This window comes from Pinus tabuliformis, chromosome 3_2, assembly GCF_031772625.1.
Source record: "Pinus tabuliformis cultivar Carrire ecotype Pingquan chromosome 3_2, CPIR1, whole genome shotgun sequence".
Lineage (NCBI taxonomy): Eukaryota > Viridiplantae > Streptophyta > Pinopsida > Pinales > Pinaceae > Pinus > Pinus tabuliformis.
This window is the reverse complement of record NC_142302.1, coordinates 574,472,749-574,492,207: the sequence shown is the minus strand read 5'-3', so window position 1 is coordinate 574,492,207 and position 19,459 is coordinate 574,472,749. Positions and strand designations below refer to the sequence as shown.

Below are 19,459 nucleotides of genomic sequence, written 5' to 3'. Positions count from 1 at the left end.
AATTCCTATTAAGAAATATACACATGAGAATCCAAAACCCTAAACCCTTCAACAAAGCAGCTAATAAATTATACCTTCAACAAAACCAGAGGGCTACCATTATATCAGAAAAAAGCACAAGACCTTAACACCGAAAAGCTACAACATCATTTCCGTATGTTCCGAGTCTCACACTAGCTGCAAGCTTTGGAGATGGCAACCAAAACCAAGCTGCCATTAGAATCCAAAACCCTAAACCCTTTAACAAAGCAGCTAATAAATTATACATTCAACAAAACCAGAGGGCTACCATTATATTAGAAAAAAGCACAAGACCTTAACACCGAAAAAAGCACAAGACCTTAACACCGAAAAGCTACAACAAAACTTCCAATAAGCGAGGTGAGGTGTTGAGAAACACACGGTGAGAGGTGTTGAAAAACACTTCAGAAAATGGCTGGTAGGATAAAAATCCTACCGGATAGAAGCCATCAGTCCAGAGCTCGCCACACATTCGGCGGACCTTCTCCAGTGCTCGCCGGACCTGCCACACCTGCAACAATTGGAAAAAATTAACAAATGAGCAAATGCAGAAGAAAAAAACCCAAAAAACCACACAAATACCACCGAAATTTGCAGTTACCTGTAAATTGGTACTGGCTCCTCCCCAAACAGCAAATAGCACGAATTAAACAACCACCCAGGAAACCCTAAACCACCGACGGTCCAGACTAAACAACAATTGGCGGGAAAATAGTGCGAATTAAACAACCACCCAGGAAACCCTAAACCACCGGCGGTCCAGGCTGAACAGCAATTGGCGGACATGAGCTCAACAATGGCGGACATCATGCACAGGTAATGGAGCCCTCCCGCGCCATCATCGGCGGAGGGCTTCGAACAACCACCGGACCCGAACAGAAAACCCACAGTCGGAGCATACATCGCGCGGTAAAGGCGGAAATGAGCCCCTCCATGGTCGTTAAATAAAGTGTAAACCCTTGACACGTTCCTTAACAGGTGGCGGATTGAGTTGGCGTGGTGTCGTACGAGGCCACGTGCCTGCAACGTGCTTGTCCGCCAGGTGGAGGGGAGGGCGCACAGGTAATGGCGTCCCTCCCCTAGTTTCGAATCTCAACAGCTCTCTTTTTATCCCAGACAGGGGATGTCATAGTTCGATTGGTAGCGTATTACCATCCAATGCAAATATCATTGTCATACTTATCTCACCTACCAAACCAAGCTCCCTTTCATGACATCCCTTTTCCTTTTATGTGTGTTCTTTATACACTACTTAATTTTCACACTGCCTTCCTTTTTCTTTTTATCTGTGTTCTTCACGCACTATGCCTAATTTTCACACTGCCTTCATGCAGAAATAAGCTTCATACTGATTTTGTTTCTTGTAGTCCTACATTCACGAGATCAACCATATTTTGGCAGAGTTCGCAGTCTTCATTATACAAAAATGTTGGCAGTCTTTTGGTAAATCACATTGTTTTCCCCTCTTGTTTGAATACTTCAGTCACCAACACACACAACGAGGAGCCATAAAGATGTCAGTGCTGGCATAATAGGTCGGCTGAGAATCTCCTCCAAAATCTCTGGCCCAATGCTCTGGATGGCCACAAAACTAGTGGCACAATTAATAGGATGGATGAACTACCCTCTCTAATGCCACTGTAAGACACACAAAATGGAAACCAAACTCAAACGTATATTAGTTGATCTCAATCAATGATGTACAATGTGTACATATTAATACATACAAGAAACAATTGAATTAGTTTTCGGGTCTTCTTAAACTCCAATAGCTACTCAAACTAACCAAGCTTAATCTCGATGATTAGTTGTCTAATAGTGTAGAAATTAAATTTCTTTTACTTCAAATGTCTTGTATACCAATTGTGAGTCCCAATCCCACGAAATAGAGGTATTATATATTTTTATGGTTTAGTTGTGAAATTAGATGTCTTGAGTTGGAGATGTAAACAACACATAATCTTGACATTTCCCTCACATCAGATGCATTACAGGGATTGGCGTAGATTTCTTTGTCTGCACATTTGCACAGAACAAAGCATAAGTGTTTTGAGTTGTGTGTGTCCGAGAAATACTTATTATTGGATCAACAGACTGTATTACTTTCATTTAGGGTATCTATAAAATTAGTACTTATTTTCAGTGAAGTTATTGTTACTTAGTGTTATTGGCATTGTATGGCTTGGGAATTTGTACCAAGTGGAGGTTCCTAAAATGATATTAAGTAAAATTATTTAATATACTTGTTATAGGTGAGATTTAATTTTGGGAAGAAAAATTATAGTAATCGAATTTTATCCTTTATGACACGTTAAGACAATTGAGGTAAACACAAGTATGTTTTCTAGCATATTTCATAGAGGGTTTATAAAAAAGATTTTATTCTAAAAGGTTGACAAAATAAAATTGCCCACCAACTCATAGTGGGCAATTATGAAATTATAACTCGTTGAAATATCTTTTAAAAAAGGTGAGAAATTTGTTCACGATGAACCTTCCCCATTCAAAAGAATGGTTCACATTCATACTTACGTTTTTGACGGCCATATCACTGCCGTTGGATTGGATTTTGGATTCTTCATCGGAAACGTATTTTTTCCAATAATATTTGGTATGAATTAAAGTAGATATTGCAGATCGCCTGGCAGTAGATATTGCAGATTCTGTCTATTTGAAGTGACTTCAAATAGACAACGCGCATTTAATGCACAAAATATGCTGAATAGCTTTTGATGGTAGACGGGTGTTAGATAAAATATGGTGAATAAATGCAAGTAAATATTATTGGTGGGTAAATTAATATGCCGATTGAATAATTATGACCTAAAAAGCTTCAAAAACTCTCTTTCCCTTCGAGCTCATGACATACACTCGCCGACATTTGGCCTCGCATTAATATATTGCTAACGAATTAATCCAATTCATGCATTATATGGATTAAGGAGGTGACAGTAATGAACATTTTAGTCTACCTTTCCTTCCGCTCTTACCTTATTTTTATGTGATGGCGACTGCCTCCACTCTTACCTTTATTTTCTGTATGTTCGTTCATTCAACATAGAAGCCTATCACTGCATTTTCATACACAAAAGCCTATCACTGCATTTTTTGGTCATATGGTTTCTCAACCTCATTTTCCATCGAATTAAGAGAGGAAGAGAACTGACTTGGAATTATATAGTTTGTTGGATGAGGTCAAGGACATGCAGGGCTCATATGTGCTTCTATATTTTTTTCATACAGCTGCATTTGTGAGATGGAGATTTGACTGCAACTTCATTTAAATCAAAAGCCATTCTTTTTAGTTTGTGAGATGGAGATTGGACAGCTTAAATGAGTATCTAAAGCATTAGCAACAGGCAGTCCACATGTGGTACAGTAACGAGGAGGGCCAAGCTTTTGTTTCTGACCCTTGACTATTATTAAATGGTAATTCATAAAACGTTTTGCAGATTGTTTCACATAATTAAACATTGAATTAAAAAGAAGGCTGTCAACTATCCACGTAAGTGTTATTAAATTCGCAAATCTGTGATCGTAATCAAAAATCTAAAATGATGATTGGTCGCATCGTCCACAAAGTAATTGAAGCCCGAATGGAATGTCTTTACCTTTTGGTAATGTGCCACGGTGCCAGCATCTTCGCCTTTAAATAGATGTTAGTACAACTCTATAATCACGTTTTGCTTTGAAGCTTAAGTGATCAAGATGGCAAGTAAAACTGTTAGTTGCATGAATGTAAGGCTTCTAGCGAACAAGAAAAGTGGAAAGATATTGTATGCAGAGGCAGGAAAGGATTTTGTAGATCTTCTCTTCAGCTTTCTCACGTTGCCAACCGCTTCTGTTATCAAATTGCTTTCAGCGTTGAATCGCGCAAAGAATATCGGCTGCCTTAAAAACCTTTACAACAGCGTAGAAAAGCTCCAAACTCTGTTAATGAATACCGAGAAATCCCACTTACTGGAGCCAAAAGTTATGTTTTCCCATTCTAATGACATCCTTAGACTACAGTCCGCTCCCATTGTCTACTACGTTTGCGGTGCTGCACGCGGTGTTTATTTGGATGTTATTCACGATATGAGCACCACTCAGTCTGGCGGCCGCTGCTTCTGCGGCGGATTTATGTGTCATAAGGTGCAACTGAAAAATCCTTCCATGGGAAATAGTAGCAATATCGGAGGAATCAGTGGAGGTGGAAGCGGTGGGGGAGGTTATGTGAAGGAGACGGTTACCTTCACGATCACTGATGACTTAGAGATCTCTCCCTCATCAGCCATCACCAGCCTTAACATGCTCAATAAGCTCAATGTCAAAGATTTATCCGAATTGGTGGAACGAAATGCGAGTGTCGGTCCCAATGAGGTGACGAGATACTATACTTATTCATATTTAGTTTGTGTTCACAATGCTGTTAAATAGTTTGTGCTCATAATGCTGTTAAATTTTAATGGCAAGGGAATGACAACTTCTTGTTTATTAGGCACTGGAGCTGCTTTGGGCTTCTCTGGTTTCCACAACGCCTTTGAACGACGTTTTCGGTTCTGTCGTCTCCAAAAGTAGACGACGAAGTTAACGGTGATTTGAAGTCCATAATTTACCAAAGGATATGTGTTGTTTGCCTTACGATCTTGATTGTCAGGATATGTTGATGTTGACACAAGAGCCATGTCTTTTGGTGTTGCAGGCTGGAGGATGTAACGGACACTGAATGACTAACGAGCTACAAACTTTTGAACACCTGATCATATAAGATATCTTCTCAAAATGGTATTTAATCAAAAGAATATGATAGCGAGTAGTCTGCTGCGTAATCCATAGTTCGTATGTAGAATAAGGTGCACTAGGTTACAGTGGCTACGAGGCCTAGTGGGTGGTAGTAGTATTATGTTAGGTTTTAATTTTCGAGTTATGTATTCCTCCATCTTTGCCTGGTAATATGACATCGGATGTTATGCCTTTTTACTATTAGTTATGTAACATCTAAAAGCCCTAGCTTTAAAATACCATTTAACTTTATGCAGAAGTGAAAGGCTTTCAAACTACTGAATAATTTAGTTTTATATTGATATTAGGATCGGCTTCATTTGGTGATGAATATTTTTTTTAATTATATATCATATCAAAATTATATGAAAGTTATTTATGTCATTTTATGTGAATCGAGGAACCGAACTAAATAAAAAGAGGACAACTTAGCACGTTTCGTTAAGTTTTCTTCAATGAATATAAATTGGTAATGGGATTATAAATATCAAAATTTCAGTATCAATCTATTTTGTAATATTATTGATGACGGTTATATAATTAAAACGGATCGATCTATTTTTGCAATATTATTTATATACGTGAATTTCATAAAAAATTCTAATTCACTTTATTGTTGTATTCCCAGCTATTTTAACCTTAATACTCGACAGATATCCTTTGCAAAATTTCTTTGGTCATAAACTGAAGCATGTAGATGCCTGAGCTGCAAAGGTACAAGGAAAGAAATGGTTAGAGTAAAAGGATTCCATTTCCTAGGTTTTTGTTTTGTTTTTTGTTTTTTTTTTTTTCTTAAATCAAATAATTTAGAAATAATATATATATATATCTTAATTTTTTTTAAAATTAATTTAAATCAAATATTTTTTAAAATTAATTTAAACCAAATAATTTAAAAATACATATTGCTAAAAACATAATAATTTGAGAAGTGTCCATAAAAGGCTTCATTACTATTTTCATTTTGAAAATTTTAGCATTTGCATTGTTTCCTTACATGAACTCAACCTAGTATTACTTAAAAAAAAACGATGCACCCAAGACTATGAGGTTACGAGTTTCAAATAATTTGAGAATCGTCCATGAAAGGCTTCATTACTATTTTCAGTTTGAATTTAGCATTTGCATTGTTTCACTGCAACCTAGTATTACTTAAAAAAAAATTGATGCAAACTTGTTCCATAACACAAAATAAGCAATCAAATTTGAATGTCGACCTCCTCTTATTTGACAACTTCTTTCAACAGCTCTTGCAAACTTGTTCCATAACACAAAATAAGCAATCAAATTCCAAATTTATAATAACTCTTATTTATAAAGATTCATTTTAAATTTTCATCATTAATAAATATTTAATAATATTTTTTGTTAAATATATTTTTAAATGATATATGTGATTTAAATTAATTTAAAATTCCTCAATCATAACAAACAGTAAGATAATGCCAACCGAATTTGTCAGGGCCACCAGGCATCATAATATGATTACGAAAGTTACTCAATCTCTAATTTTTTTTAAATCTCTTTTTATTAAAACTCTTTTTTAATTAAAGTCCTTAATCAGTAACCATGTGTGGGGGCACACGATACAAAGATCGGTATATTTCAACATAAAATTAGTGATTATTATATTAATTTTTTTATTAATCTCAGTATTAATTTGGGAAGAAAGAAGTTTGCCCAGTTTGCAAAGTAAAAATATCTATCTCTAAGAGCATACATGAGTTTGATCATTAAAAAGTCAACATTGTTCACACTTAAATATTGGTTCAATTGTCAGTTGAAAATGGAAGACGAGTATGTAACATTTACACCAACGTTGAGTAATGTTGGATATTATACCAATTTAGATCAATATTTTAAGAACATTGTTTACACTTAAATATTGGTTCAGTTGTCAATTAAAAATAGAAAATGAGTATGTAACACTTACACCAACGTTGAGTCATGTTGGATATTATACCAATTTAATGAAAGTCATAATTAATGGAAAGCTATAGTGTATGTTCCCAATATTCAGGTCTTATACCAACGTTGAGCCGTTAGATATTAGACCAACTTAATGGAAGCAATAATTAATGGAAGGCTAGACCAACTTAATGGAAGCAATAATTAATGGAAGGCTATAGTGTATGTTCCCAAAATTCAAGTCAAGAACCTACTCCAAAAATATTAATCCAATTGTCAATTGAAAATAGAAAACGAGTATGTAACACTTACACCAACGTTGAGTCATGTTGGATATTATACTAATTTAATGGAAGCCATAATTAATGGAAATAGAAAACGAGTATGCAACACTTAGACCAACGTTGAGTCATGTTGGATATTATACCGACTTAATGGAAGTCATAATTAATGGAAGGCACAAAATTTATGTCAAAAACCTAGAAGAAAAATGGAAGTTTAGAAATATTTTTTTCTATGTACCACGTGAATTAAAAAGATGAAAAAAATGCATGTTACAAAATTTAAGTAAATTTGGATATTATACCGACTTAATGGAAGTCATAATTAATGGAAGGCACAAAATTTAAGTCAAAAAGTTTAGAATTTTTATATGTACCACGTCAATTAAAAAGATGAAGAAAAAGCATTTTACAAAATTTAAGTAAATTTGTTTTTAAAGATCATTTGTATTATAATGTAATAAAACAAAAACTATACAGTAGTTAGTACCTGTAGTTTAAATAAATCTTATTTAAATTAAAAAAACAATAAAGACATAAAATTTAATCACAAAAATAAAACAATTAATAAAATATTGTATTGTTGAAAGCCATTATCAAAAATTAAAAAAATATGATTAACTAATATTATTTATATTAACATATATGCACTTTAATATGTGTTATGTGTGTGTGTAAAATTATTAAAACATGTTTTCAATATAATAATAAGTCACCTAAAACTGAAAACATTGAAAAAAAATTAAAAGTCATGAAAATGGAAATAATAGAAAGAAAGAAAAAAATTTAAATAAAAAAGAAATAAAACAAAAAACAAAAAAATCATAACTAATAGAAATGGAAATTACTAAACAGCCCATAATAAAACCTCAACCATAAATTAAATATTAAAAAAAAATCAAATTTCCAATATTAAACTATAATAAACGACATAATTTTTTGATAAAAACAATTTAATAAACTATCAAAACAAAATTAAATACTCAATACAAATATAATAAAATAAAAATATTTTTAATAAATGTATTTTGTTATAATGTAGTTAAATAAAATCTCATTATTATTGACCGCATCCAAAATAAAGTTTAAAGATCGTTTGTGTCGGATTGCAATAAAATAAAATAGATATTTTTCTAAGAGTGTATTTTGTTATCATGTAGTTAAATATCGTTTGTGTCGGAATGTAATAAAATAAAATAGATAATTTTTTTAAAAGTATATTTTGTTATAATGTAGTTAAATAAAATCTCATTATTATTGGGTGCATCTTAAATATTTCTTGAGATTTTAATAAACCTACGACCGCTTACTATATCCATAGCAGGGACAAATAACTTTGATGACCTTCTTTAATCACTTTATATAAAAATAATTTATATCCATAAATTGAACACTTCACTTTACAATGATGAAAACCATAATAACCCATCACAAAGGCTGGTATAAATAAATAAATGACCAAAAAGGCTGGTATAAATAAATAAATGACCAAAAATAAAACGAAAATTTTAATTGAAATTAAATAAGAATTTAAAAAATAGTTTTTATAAGGTAATTTAATTGGCACGTGTGAGAATTTCCAATCGCACATCATGATGCCGTGTATAAAAAGTTTTAAATTTTTTTATATAATTCTTTGTTATGATATTTGTAGGTGATTCAGTTTTTTATTACTTTGTTATTTAAAAAATTAAAATTTATTTAAAATTTAACATTATGAAATTAGTCAGTTACGACTACCTCTCATGGAAATGGTCATACGTTTGAATGACTTACTTAACGCAGTTGAATCTCAAAAATGATATCTAATATAATGCACTGCGTAAATCCCCCAACTTAAATTCAAAAAGAGTCAAGGGATCTCTACTTGAATGGTTCATGAGGCACAATACTTGCTAAGGTTTTGCAAATGGGGTAGCAAGCTAAGTGGGCTTGATTGTGGGGAAAAACTCCACAGTTAAGCGCGCTTGAGCCAGAGGAGTTCTGGGATGGGTGACCTCCTGGGAAGTTCTGGTTACCGGGTGCAAGCCCCGGAAGTGATGATTGATGCTATGTGATTCGTTCTCCACATTTCACTAGTTTCAATCCCACTTCTTCACCCCTGTGAGCATCACCCGATGCAATGAGTGCTAAGTGAACTATTCAAAAATCATGAGAAATTAGTCAGTTACGACTACCTCTCATGGAAATGGTCATACGTTTGAATGACTTACTTAACGCAGTTGAATCCCAAAAATGATATCTAATATAATGCACTGCGTAAATCCCCCAACTTAAATTCAAAAAGAGTCAAGGGATCTCTACTTGAATGGTTCATGAGGCACAATACTTGCTAAGGTTTTGCAAATGGGGTAGCAAGCTAAGTGGGCTTGATTGTGGGGAAAAACTCCACAGTTAAGCGCGCTTGAGCCAGAGGAGTTCTGGGATGGGTGACCTCCTGGGAAGTCCTGGTTACCGGGTGCAAGCCCCGGAAGTGATGATTGATGCTATGTGATTCGTTCTCCACATTTCACTAGTTTCAATCCCACTTCTTCTCCTGGGAAGTCCTGGTTACCGGGTGCAAGCCCCGGAAGTGATGATTGATGCTATGTGATTCGTTCTCCACATTTCACTAGTTTCAATCCCACTTCTTCACCCCTGTGAGCATCACCCGATGCAATGATGGAAATGGTCATACGTTTGAATGACTTACTTAACGCAGTTGAATCCCAAAAATGATATCTAATATTATGAAATTAAATTTATTATTTTTTAGATAAAATTTATTTTTATTTATCTCAAATATGATTGGTTGGAATTTTTTTCTCTTATTATGTAATGATGGCAAGAATTGACTTTTGGTGTACTGTATTATTAATTATTATGTATTATATCACTAATTACTATGTACAATAAACATAAATAATTTGAAAAATAACATTATATATCATAAACACAAATGGTTTGTAATTAAATTAAAAAATTTCATTTTCTCATTGGTATAAATTATTGAATAAACAATTTTTATGGGTTTTATTTTTTAATTTACAAAAATATAAATTAAAAAAAATATGTAAAAATAATCTCATTATATTAATCTATACTCTAATGACATGACATTTTTTTTTAAAATGGGGAGGGCCAGGTCCGCTGAAGAAGCTATATTAGGCCCGATAATCAATATTTACAATATGTACAAGCATCACATCACGATCAAATCAGCATGTGCTGCCGCGGCAGCGCTACAAGCATCACATCACGATCAAATCAACATGTGCTGCCGCGGCAGCGCTACAACTGGGGCTCGAACGGGGACCGGGTGCGAGAAATCCGTCCTCCCCGACCGCGTGACCCTGCACTAATCTATACTCTAATGACATGACATATATACTATAATATGAACATTATATACAAATATTTACTATAATTCAATATTAAATAAATAATTATTAATTTGTTATCATTTTTATCAATATCAATACTATATATATATATATATATAATTTTTATCCATAAAAAAAGTTTAATTATATTAAAAATTTTAATAAATCAAAATTCAGAATTATGGATTCAGAATTTCAGATAAATCAAACATGAATGGTTATGAATAACCTTCATTAGTTAGAGTTCACGTAGACACTAATATTTAACCATATGTTTCTAAATAAGCGTACGGCTCAAATTTATTTGTTTTTAATGAGCGAAATTATGATTCCAAATTTTAGATAGATCAAACCTGGAATTGTTATAAATAATTTTAAACACTAATATTGAAGTGTGGTTTTATAAATAAGCACAGGGTTAAAGTTACTTATTTTAAATGAGAATTAATTATGAGCTAAATTATGATATTGGGTTATTTAAAATGTATTTTTCTTAGAAAGAATGTTTGGAATGATTAGTTGGTGCAAATTATAATTTTAACGAATTTTTATTTAACTTTAACAAATTTATATGTAGATAATAAGTTTTTTGGATTAATCATATCGACATGATTTTGTTGATGTTTCAAATCAGTTAATGCAGTTCATTCTCTCGACAAGGTTCGAAATGATGTGATTAAATCCTCACGATGTGATTAATATGAAAGACTTACATCTACATTATGGATCACAAAAGTCTTAGATCTAACAAATATATACGTAATTTTAACAAATATAGACTCAATTTCTAACTAATAACTATTAAAAAACAATATATAATAATTTTATTAGTTAGCATCTCATAACCCGGGTTGGAATTTCAAAATAGATCTACCTGTCAATTTTGATGGTTTTCACACCTCCCTAACTCGTCTTCACAATTTCAAGGAAAGATCTTATGTTTTTGCAAATTTTAAACCTTATTTGATGGGCAAATCACCCCATGACAGGCTATTTTCCCGTCAAATTCCATCCCTACTCAGAACTGTTTTTCCCAAAATAGAGTACATGTAATTTAGCTAGATTCCTCACAGTATAAAGTGATAATTACGGTGAATCAAATCTAATTTGATGAGGACCACTTGAGCTTTTTCCAAATGTATTATTAACAACAACTCTGATACAACATGAGATTTTTCCAAATATATTTTTTACAACTGCTCTTGTTGCGCTATTGAACATAGAATATTAAGAGAGGGATCTGTTATTATGTCAGAAACCATATATTTGGGCAAGTTTGTTTCAAAATTCCTTTTCAGCACTTCAAATTAATCAATTTTATAAACAATTGCCGATAAATTGCCTATAATTATCCATGGAATACAGTGTGGTGGGAGTTCTCACATGGGATTTCTGACTTGGCATCGTCGACCTTTCATTGGTGTAGGGATGTGGCTAGGGTCACAAATTGAAATGGTTTAGGCTATACCCTCACTAAATCGTCCCATTCAGGAAAATTAAAAATTATTCAATTTTGAATTAATTAAATTAAATTTTCTTTTTCTTTGACACTCATTTGAGGCGAGAAAATAGATATAATATGATGTTGAGAAAACTTGGAAATGGACAGGCATTTCGGTGAGGAACAACAACAATCTCACTACATTTGTTTGAGTATGTAATGTCAACAAACTTTCTATGTTCATTTGAGGTAAGATAATAGATATAATATGATGAGAAAAGAACTTTGAAATAAGTGGCCAATACTCTAAAGAACAAAAAAAATCTAACTACATTGTTGAATAATTCAGAATTATTACGCACCCTAACAACAACCTGATTACATGCTCAATTATTTGCAATTATTTAGTTCTGGCAAAAGTTAAGTGGAGGAAGATCTTTGTCTTTTGTGGAGAGATACAAAAAAATTGGGGATGAATTGCGGGGTAAGGGACCAAACACCTCACCAAGCAAGCAAGTTTGGGAAGTGATTCATACTTTTGTGCTTCTTGTAACTTTCAATAGTTTAATTTTAGATGGGCTAAAATGGGCCAAGGGGAGGAGGCGATGAAGGCGCTGAGCCTTTGGGTTAGTCCCTTCATCATGCGTGTTTTGTTTGGATTGGAAGAAAAATGCATGACATATGAATACCAAGAAGAGAATCTCGACCTCAAGAGTAACCTCCTACTGTAAATGAATCATATTAACAAGAAAATCCTTTTCGTCATCCACAATAGAAACCCTGCGAACGAGTCTCTCATCATTCTCGAATATATCTATGAGGCCTGGCCAAGATCTAATCCATTCATGCCCTCCGACCCATATGACCGAGCCGTTGTAAGATTCTGGGAAGATTTTCCGAATAAGAAAGTAAGCATAACCTCACCCACACTAAATCTTATACACTAAATTTTATTTAATCCATTAATTTTAGGTTTAATATAGATGCAATTTGTATCATTCCATTTATAAGACGAACAATTTCTAATACATATGAAATCATGTGGTTGCTTTCTATTTTTCCAAGATGCATTTTATTTGTGAAGGTCTTACCTGAAATTATGTTGAAATGATTTGAGAAACTCGAAGTGGTGAGTTGGGTTGTTGCTCACAGATTCGAATCCTTTCAATTTTCCACGCATGAGTACTAGAGTCATCTAGAAATCATACTTAGCCAATACAAACCCACCGACCTAGCCAAGGCGTAAATTCCATCTGATTCAACAACCTTCAATGCGAATATGGATCATGGAATATGTAAGAATGAAAATTTCACGTATTGTCCTATTTGGTTTAGCATGGAGTCAAAGCAAACTTCAAAAGAACGGTCCGCATTCATCTCCACTGAAGTAGAAACCAGTAGCAAATCAGGATGGTAGATTTGCATTAAATTTGCATATTATTTTTATGGGTGGAGCTGCAGATGGTAGCTTGAGAGTTACTCCCATTAATGGTAGGTAATATAGTGGTAGGCTGTGGGACATTAGATGTAAGACACACAAGCTAGAAACCAAACTCAAATATATATAATGGATCTCGATTAATGAGGTACAATGTGTACATATAAATACATACAGGAGACAATTGAATTAGCTTTCGGGTCTTCTTGGACTCCAATAACTACTCCAACTGACCCAAGATTAATCTCGAGGATTAGTTGTCCTACATTCCCCTCTTAATCTAAAGGGATGTACCAAAGAATAAGAATGAGAGATCAAAATGAAAAAAATGCATCTCAGCTAAGAGTTGAATGTCTCTCAAAAATGGTTTTTAAGGATGACCACAACCCAATATGGGAGAACTCAAGGTCTCAACCAACACCAAATCTGGAACCTTCATATCAGTTATGAGAACAACCAAAAATGTGGTTTTAAGGTGACCAGAAACTTTGGAACTATCACAACAGTTCTTCAAACAATTCCAAATATGGAATTGCTCAATCAACTCAATCTACTCAACTCTGACTCTAGCTCACTTGACATCTCTTACTCAAACATGTAGAAGACCATAATCAACTCAATAAACTCAACTCTGACTCAGGCTCGCTTGACATCTCAAACTCGAACCTATAGCAGACCATAATCAACTCAATCAACTCAAGTCTAACTTAGGCTTGCTTGACATCTCAAACTTGACCCTGTAGCAAACCATCAACGATTTCCCCCTTGTCGGATACAGGGTGAGAAGTATTCTTCATCACTGCAAGCTGGTCATCACTCTCGAACATATTCTTCGGTATGACCTGTAAATCTTCTTGGTTGTTTTCGTCCAATCCCAAGAAGCAACCACTCTGAAATTTAGCTACTCTTTTGCAGTAGTCTTATTTTTGGAACATCTATTTGTATGGTGATTGCGCCTTTCACAATGCTCACATGGGCAAAGATTAAAACACTGATCTTTCACATTTCCAACTCTATTACATTGTTGGCATCCATTAACTTGTTTTGGAACAACACCATCCAGAACTCTAGCACTTTGGAATTGTATAGGTTTAGCAAAATCTGGAATGTGAATAGATACATCTAGAATATCCATGTTGTAACCCAATCTAGTTTTGTGTTTATTGTGTGTACTTTCTTCCCATGGTTTTATAACAGGTTTCTCATTATAACTTATAACTACATCCATATTTTCTCCTGAAATCACTTCATTACTCTGATAATTCTCTAACTGATGATCGGACTTAAAGAAATTGTTATTCTGAAGAAAAAAATAGGTTCATAATTCTTCTTTTGTAATTCATGTAGTTCATCTCGCTACAATTGGGACTCTAGCTCCAAGAATTCAATTTTGCTTTTAGCATTTTGCAAATATGATTGGATGTTTGAGAACATGTCCTTGCTGACTTGGACACTGTTATGAATAGTAGATAATATTAAAGTGTTCAATAACTATAGCAAATCATCAAGTTTGGCCATTTTCTCCAGCAATCAAATTTGAAAAAATGGGTGTCGGCTACCACTGAAAATGAACCCAATACAAACAAATTTACGATGATTTAATTGGGTGTCAGGTTCAACTGAAAATGCACCTATTTTACATAGTAATTTCAACAAAAAAAATTTATCAAATTTCTGCAAACAAAATGTCGTCTTCTTGTGACAACTTCCAGAAAAATATCTTCCAAAATTGTCTTCACAAAGATTTGAACTTGTGACCTTGTGAACTTTAACATACCAAATGAGCTCTTATAACCACAATTCCTTTTTCTTTTCTTTTATAATTGTATAATGTGTTTTCTTAAAATATGTCTTTCATAGGAAGCTTCACCACAATTAACTCATACACAATTAATGCATACCTTCTTCCACATCATTGTTTCAACCAATGTGTGAATCAGAAGTGGGACACATGTAGTTTAGAAAACTTCTCCAATGGCAACTTTACACACAAAAAATACTATCTACTATTCTGGTCACGGGGTTTGACTGCAACATCACCTTTGCCTTCCCAATTCGTGCGAAATCAGCCTAACGGTCTCAAATAACGCCCGATTTGATGCCATAACACTGATCTCCGCCTCCACCTTAACCTCATAATTTCGTTAAAGAACAACGAGACAACACAAAACTGCAAAGAAAACCTCCCGATTCCCCACATTCATCCTTTCCGGATCACACTGCTCTAGTTTTAACAAATCTATCTTTCACAAACAAATAGGGTAAATGAGAAGATGAATGACTTCAAAAAAGAATTTTGTACTCCACATCTATTCAAGCCGACTATTAGAATGCTTCAAATTGAAAATCTCGAGGAATTTTTATTGAAGTTCATTCAAAAGGGTTAAATTACAAGAATTCCACCATTTCTGAGTCAGTTTGTGAGCAATCAAAGATAAACCCATACATTTGCATTTGCATGAATTTGTTTGATGGTGAACTGAGATGTGATCATATGGGCTAGACTGTGAAATTTCCAAATGGATATAAATCAATCACTCCCTGCTCCTCTCTCGATGCTTCTCATCTTATTTGTGTTTGTTTTCTCTGTGGATGAATGTATTTACATTTTCATTGCAGTAATCCCCCACTCCATGTCCTATTGACAAGATTCCATAGTGCCTCTTGTCGCAATATTTAATGTCAGAAGGAGTGGAGAGATGGTTGGTTTCTTGCTTGCATTGGAATTGTTGTAATAAATCTCTGTTGTGTCACTTCACACTCCTCACAGTGGTTTTAGGTCTTCAAACAAAGCTTTAACACATTGCTCCAAAATAGACTTTACACACGCTTAAACAAAAGATAATTGTTAACGTGATTCAAATCTTGATTGCAATTCTGAAGTAAAAATTCATTCAAGCATGTATACCTTTCTATGTGAAATAGTAACCTTTCACTAATCAGATTAACCAAAAACTCAAATAACACCTTCACTGAATCTTTTAGTACATTGGCTCAATGACAAACAACAATTCATAAAAAAAACATTGATTCTAAAATTATATAATGTCTTGAATTTACCTTATATGCACTAGGATAGGGATTCGAATCTCAACAACTCTCTTTTTATCTTAGACAGGAGACGTCGTAGTTCGATTGGCAGCGTATAACCATCCAATGCAACATATCATTGTCATAATTATCTCACCTACCAAACAGAGGCCCCTTTCATGAACTCCTTTTTCTATTTATCTGTGTTCTTCATACGCCTCCCTAATTTTCACACTGTTTTTTCTTTTTATCTGTGTTCTTCACGCGCTTTACGTAATTTTCACACTGCATTCAACCATAAATAAGCTTCATACTGATTTTGTTTCTTGCAGTCCTGCATTCAAAAGTCCTTCATTCACCAGATCGACCATAGTTTGGTGGAGTTCACAGTTTTCAGTATACAAAAATGCAAGCAGTCTTTTGGTAGATCACATTGTTTTCTCCTTTTATTTGAATACTTTAGCCTCAAAGAAGCACAACGAGGAGTCAAAGACAGGCTCGTCCTGGCACAATAGGCCAGTTGATAATCTGCTCCAACATCTCCTACCCAATGCTCTGGATGGCCACAAAACTAGTGGCACAATTAATAGGACAGATGAACTACCTGCTCTAATACCACTGTAAGACACACAAATTGGAAACCAAACTCAAATGTATATTAATTGATCTCAATTAATGATGTACAATGTGTACACATTAATGCATATAAGAAACAATTCAATTAGTTTCCTCGTCTTCTTAGACTCCAATAACTACTCAAACTAATTAAGCTTAATCCCGAGGATTAGTTGTCTAACACTAATGAAATTAAATTGGCTTAAGTTAAAATGTCTTGTATACTAGTCCTAAGTCCCGATCCAAAGAAATAGAGGTATTATATATTTTTACACTTTAGTTGTGAAATTAGATGTCATTTTGACGAGTTGGAGATGTAAACAGCACGTCAAACTTGACGTTGAAAAATTTTCACGTGAGGTCAAATACATCTTGGATCCAAAAGTGTTATGAAATACATCTTGAAACTAAAAATACATCCCATAAGATGTCAAATTCCAGGCCTAATTATGAGGGTTATTGAAAAGATAAAAAGTAAAATGAAAAGAAAATATAAAAGTAGAGTAAAGGGAGGGAAGGAAGAAAGAAATGAGGCAGCCATAGAACAATTGTGGCCATTCTTATCCTTTTTGAAAAAACAGAGGGACCATATGATGACGAGTTTGAAATTCAAACAACTGAGTAATGCACATGAGAAATTATTGTAATCAATAATATGTATCATATCACACTAATTGCAACGGATGATTCTACCTAGCCGGCGAATTCGCTTGGAAATAATCACTAGTCGAGAAAAAATATGTTTCCGATGACAGAGAATGTAACTTCATTGGTTAGTTAGATAATTTATTTTTGGCCACCTAGGGATTATTGCTGGCATGGGGAATTAGTTATGTACCTTTCTTCACACTCGGAGATTTCTACTCCCAACACAAATCTTGAAACCGTGTTTTTCACCGATTTGAATTTGAATTGGTTTCCCGCCCAAGTTTCATTTTCATTTGTCGTGAATACATCATAATTGAACAATTTTAGGCATAGGAAAGTTCTCAGATATAACATTCAGGGCATCACCAAGCCTGTCATTAGGCATCTTACCAGGAGAGGAGGCGTCAAGTGTATCAGTGGCCTCATCTATGAAGAGCCTAGAGGCGTCTTGAAGATTTTCTTGGAGAATGTCATCAAAGATGCAATGACATACACAGAGCACTCTAGGAGAAATACCGTGACAACTATGGACATCGTCTACTTGTAAGGAGGCAGGGTCGAACTCTCTACGGATTCAGAGGCTGAGAATTTTCGCTATGATAGTTATTTGTTATTCTTGTTTCTCATTTACTTTGACACCACTCCTGCATTTGGGGATGGTAATATTCTAAATTTTATCTATACGTTGTTCCTATATGTAATTACTGAGATGCGTTATAGGTTGCTCCCTCTCTATGTCTACGCATAGGCAGAAGAGGTTACACATGTGTCTAGGAGAATATGAGCATAGTATTTGGTCTATAAATGCCGATTTTTAGTTGCTTGTCCTTGTACATACATAGAGCACAACGGGAGAAAGACTATGATAGCTATGGACATCGTCTACTCCCTCAAGAGGCAGGGATGAAACCTCTACGACTTTTGGGGCTTGAAGTTATCAGAACGACTGTTACTAGTTTCTCTTATTTTTCATCACTCATTTGCTCATGGTGTCCATTGACACCACCCTTTCTCTATTTGGAAATGGTAACCTTGACATTTCCCTAACATCAAATGTGTTACAGGGATCTGGCGCAGATTGCTCCCTCTGAACATTTACACGAAACTTTGAATAAGTATTTTGAGTTGTGTGTGTCTAAGAAAGGCTTATTATTGGATCAACGAACTGTATTACTCTCATTTAGGGTATCTATAAAATTAACACTTATTTTCAGTGGAGTTGTTGTTACTTGGTGTTGCTGGAATTATATATCCTGTGAATTTGAAGTTAGTGGAAGTTCCTAAAATGATATTAGGTAAAATTATTTAATATACTCGTTATAGGTGAGATTTAATTTTAGGTAGAAAAATTATAATAATCGAATTTTATCCTGTTTAACCTGTTAAGACAATTGAGGTAAACACAAGTATGTTTTCTAGCATATTTCATAAAGGGTTTATAAAGAATATTTTATTCTAAAAGGTTGACAAGAATTTCCCACCAACTCATCGTGGGCAATTATGAAGTTATCTCAAAGCGATCTAACTCATTGAAATATCTTTTAAAAAAGGTGAGATTTTTTATTTTTTATTTTTATTTTTATTTTATTTTATTTTATTTTATGATGAACATTCCCCATTCAAAAGGAATGTTAGCATTCATTCTTACGTTTTTTATGGCCATTACCTTCGACAACAATGAGACATTTTGGATAATTTAGTGATACGCTTGACGCCTCCCCTCATGGCGAGATGCCTAATGGCAGACTTGTTGATGCGCTGAATGTTATCTCTGAGAACCTTCCTATGCCTAAACTGATTCAATTACCGTGTATTCATGACAAATGAAAATGAAATTGGCACAGGAAACCCATTCAAATTCAAATCGGTGAATGACACGGTGTGAGATTTGTGTCGAGAGCAACAACATCCAAGTGTGGAGAAAGGTACATAACTAGCGTAACCACATTTA

General features: G+C 34.0%; 1 protein-coding gene across 1 annotated transcript; it reads left to right on the top strand.

The window, feature by feature from the left end:
- The first annotated feature begins 3,729 nt into the window (after positions 1-3,729).
- Positions 3,730-4,719, top strand: LOC149181838 (uncharacterized). The gene is made up of 3 exons (XM_089414337.1): positions 3,730-4,383; positions 4,502-4,577; positions 4,661-4,719. The coding sequence occupies exons 1-3, from the start codon at positions 3,730-3,732 to the stop codon at positions 4,717-4,719; spliced, it is 789 nt and encodes a 262-aa protein (XP_089270463.1).
- Positions 4,720-19,459: the final 14,740 nt, after the last annotated feature.

Bases quoted from the DNA above. Each gene is read 5' to 3' on its own strand.
- LOC149181838 (XM_089414337.1), top strand. From the start codon at position 3,730: ATGGCAAGTAAAACTGTTAGTTGCATGAATGTAAGGCTTCTAGCGAAC. The intron at 4,384-4,501 runs GTGACGAGATAC...CTTGTTTATTAG, and splicing joins CGAGTGTCGGTCCCAATGAG to GCACTGGAGCTGCTTTGGGC. The intron at 4,578-4,660 runs GTAGACGACGAA...CTTGATTGTCAG, and splicing joins CGGTTCTGTCGTCTCCAAAA to GATATGTTGATGTTGACACA.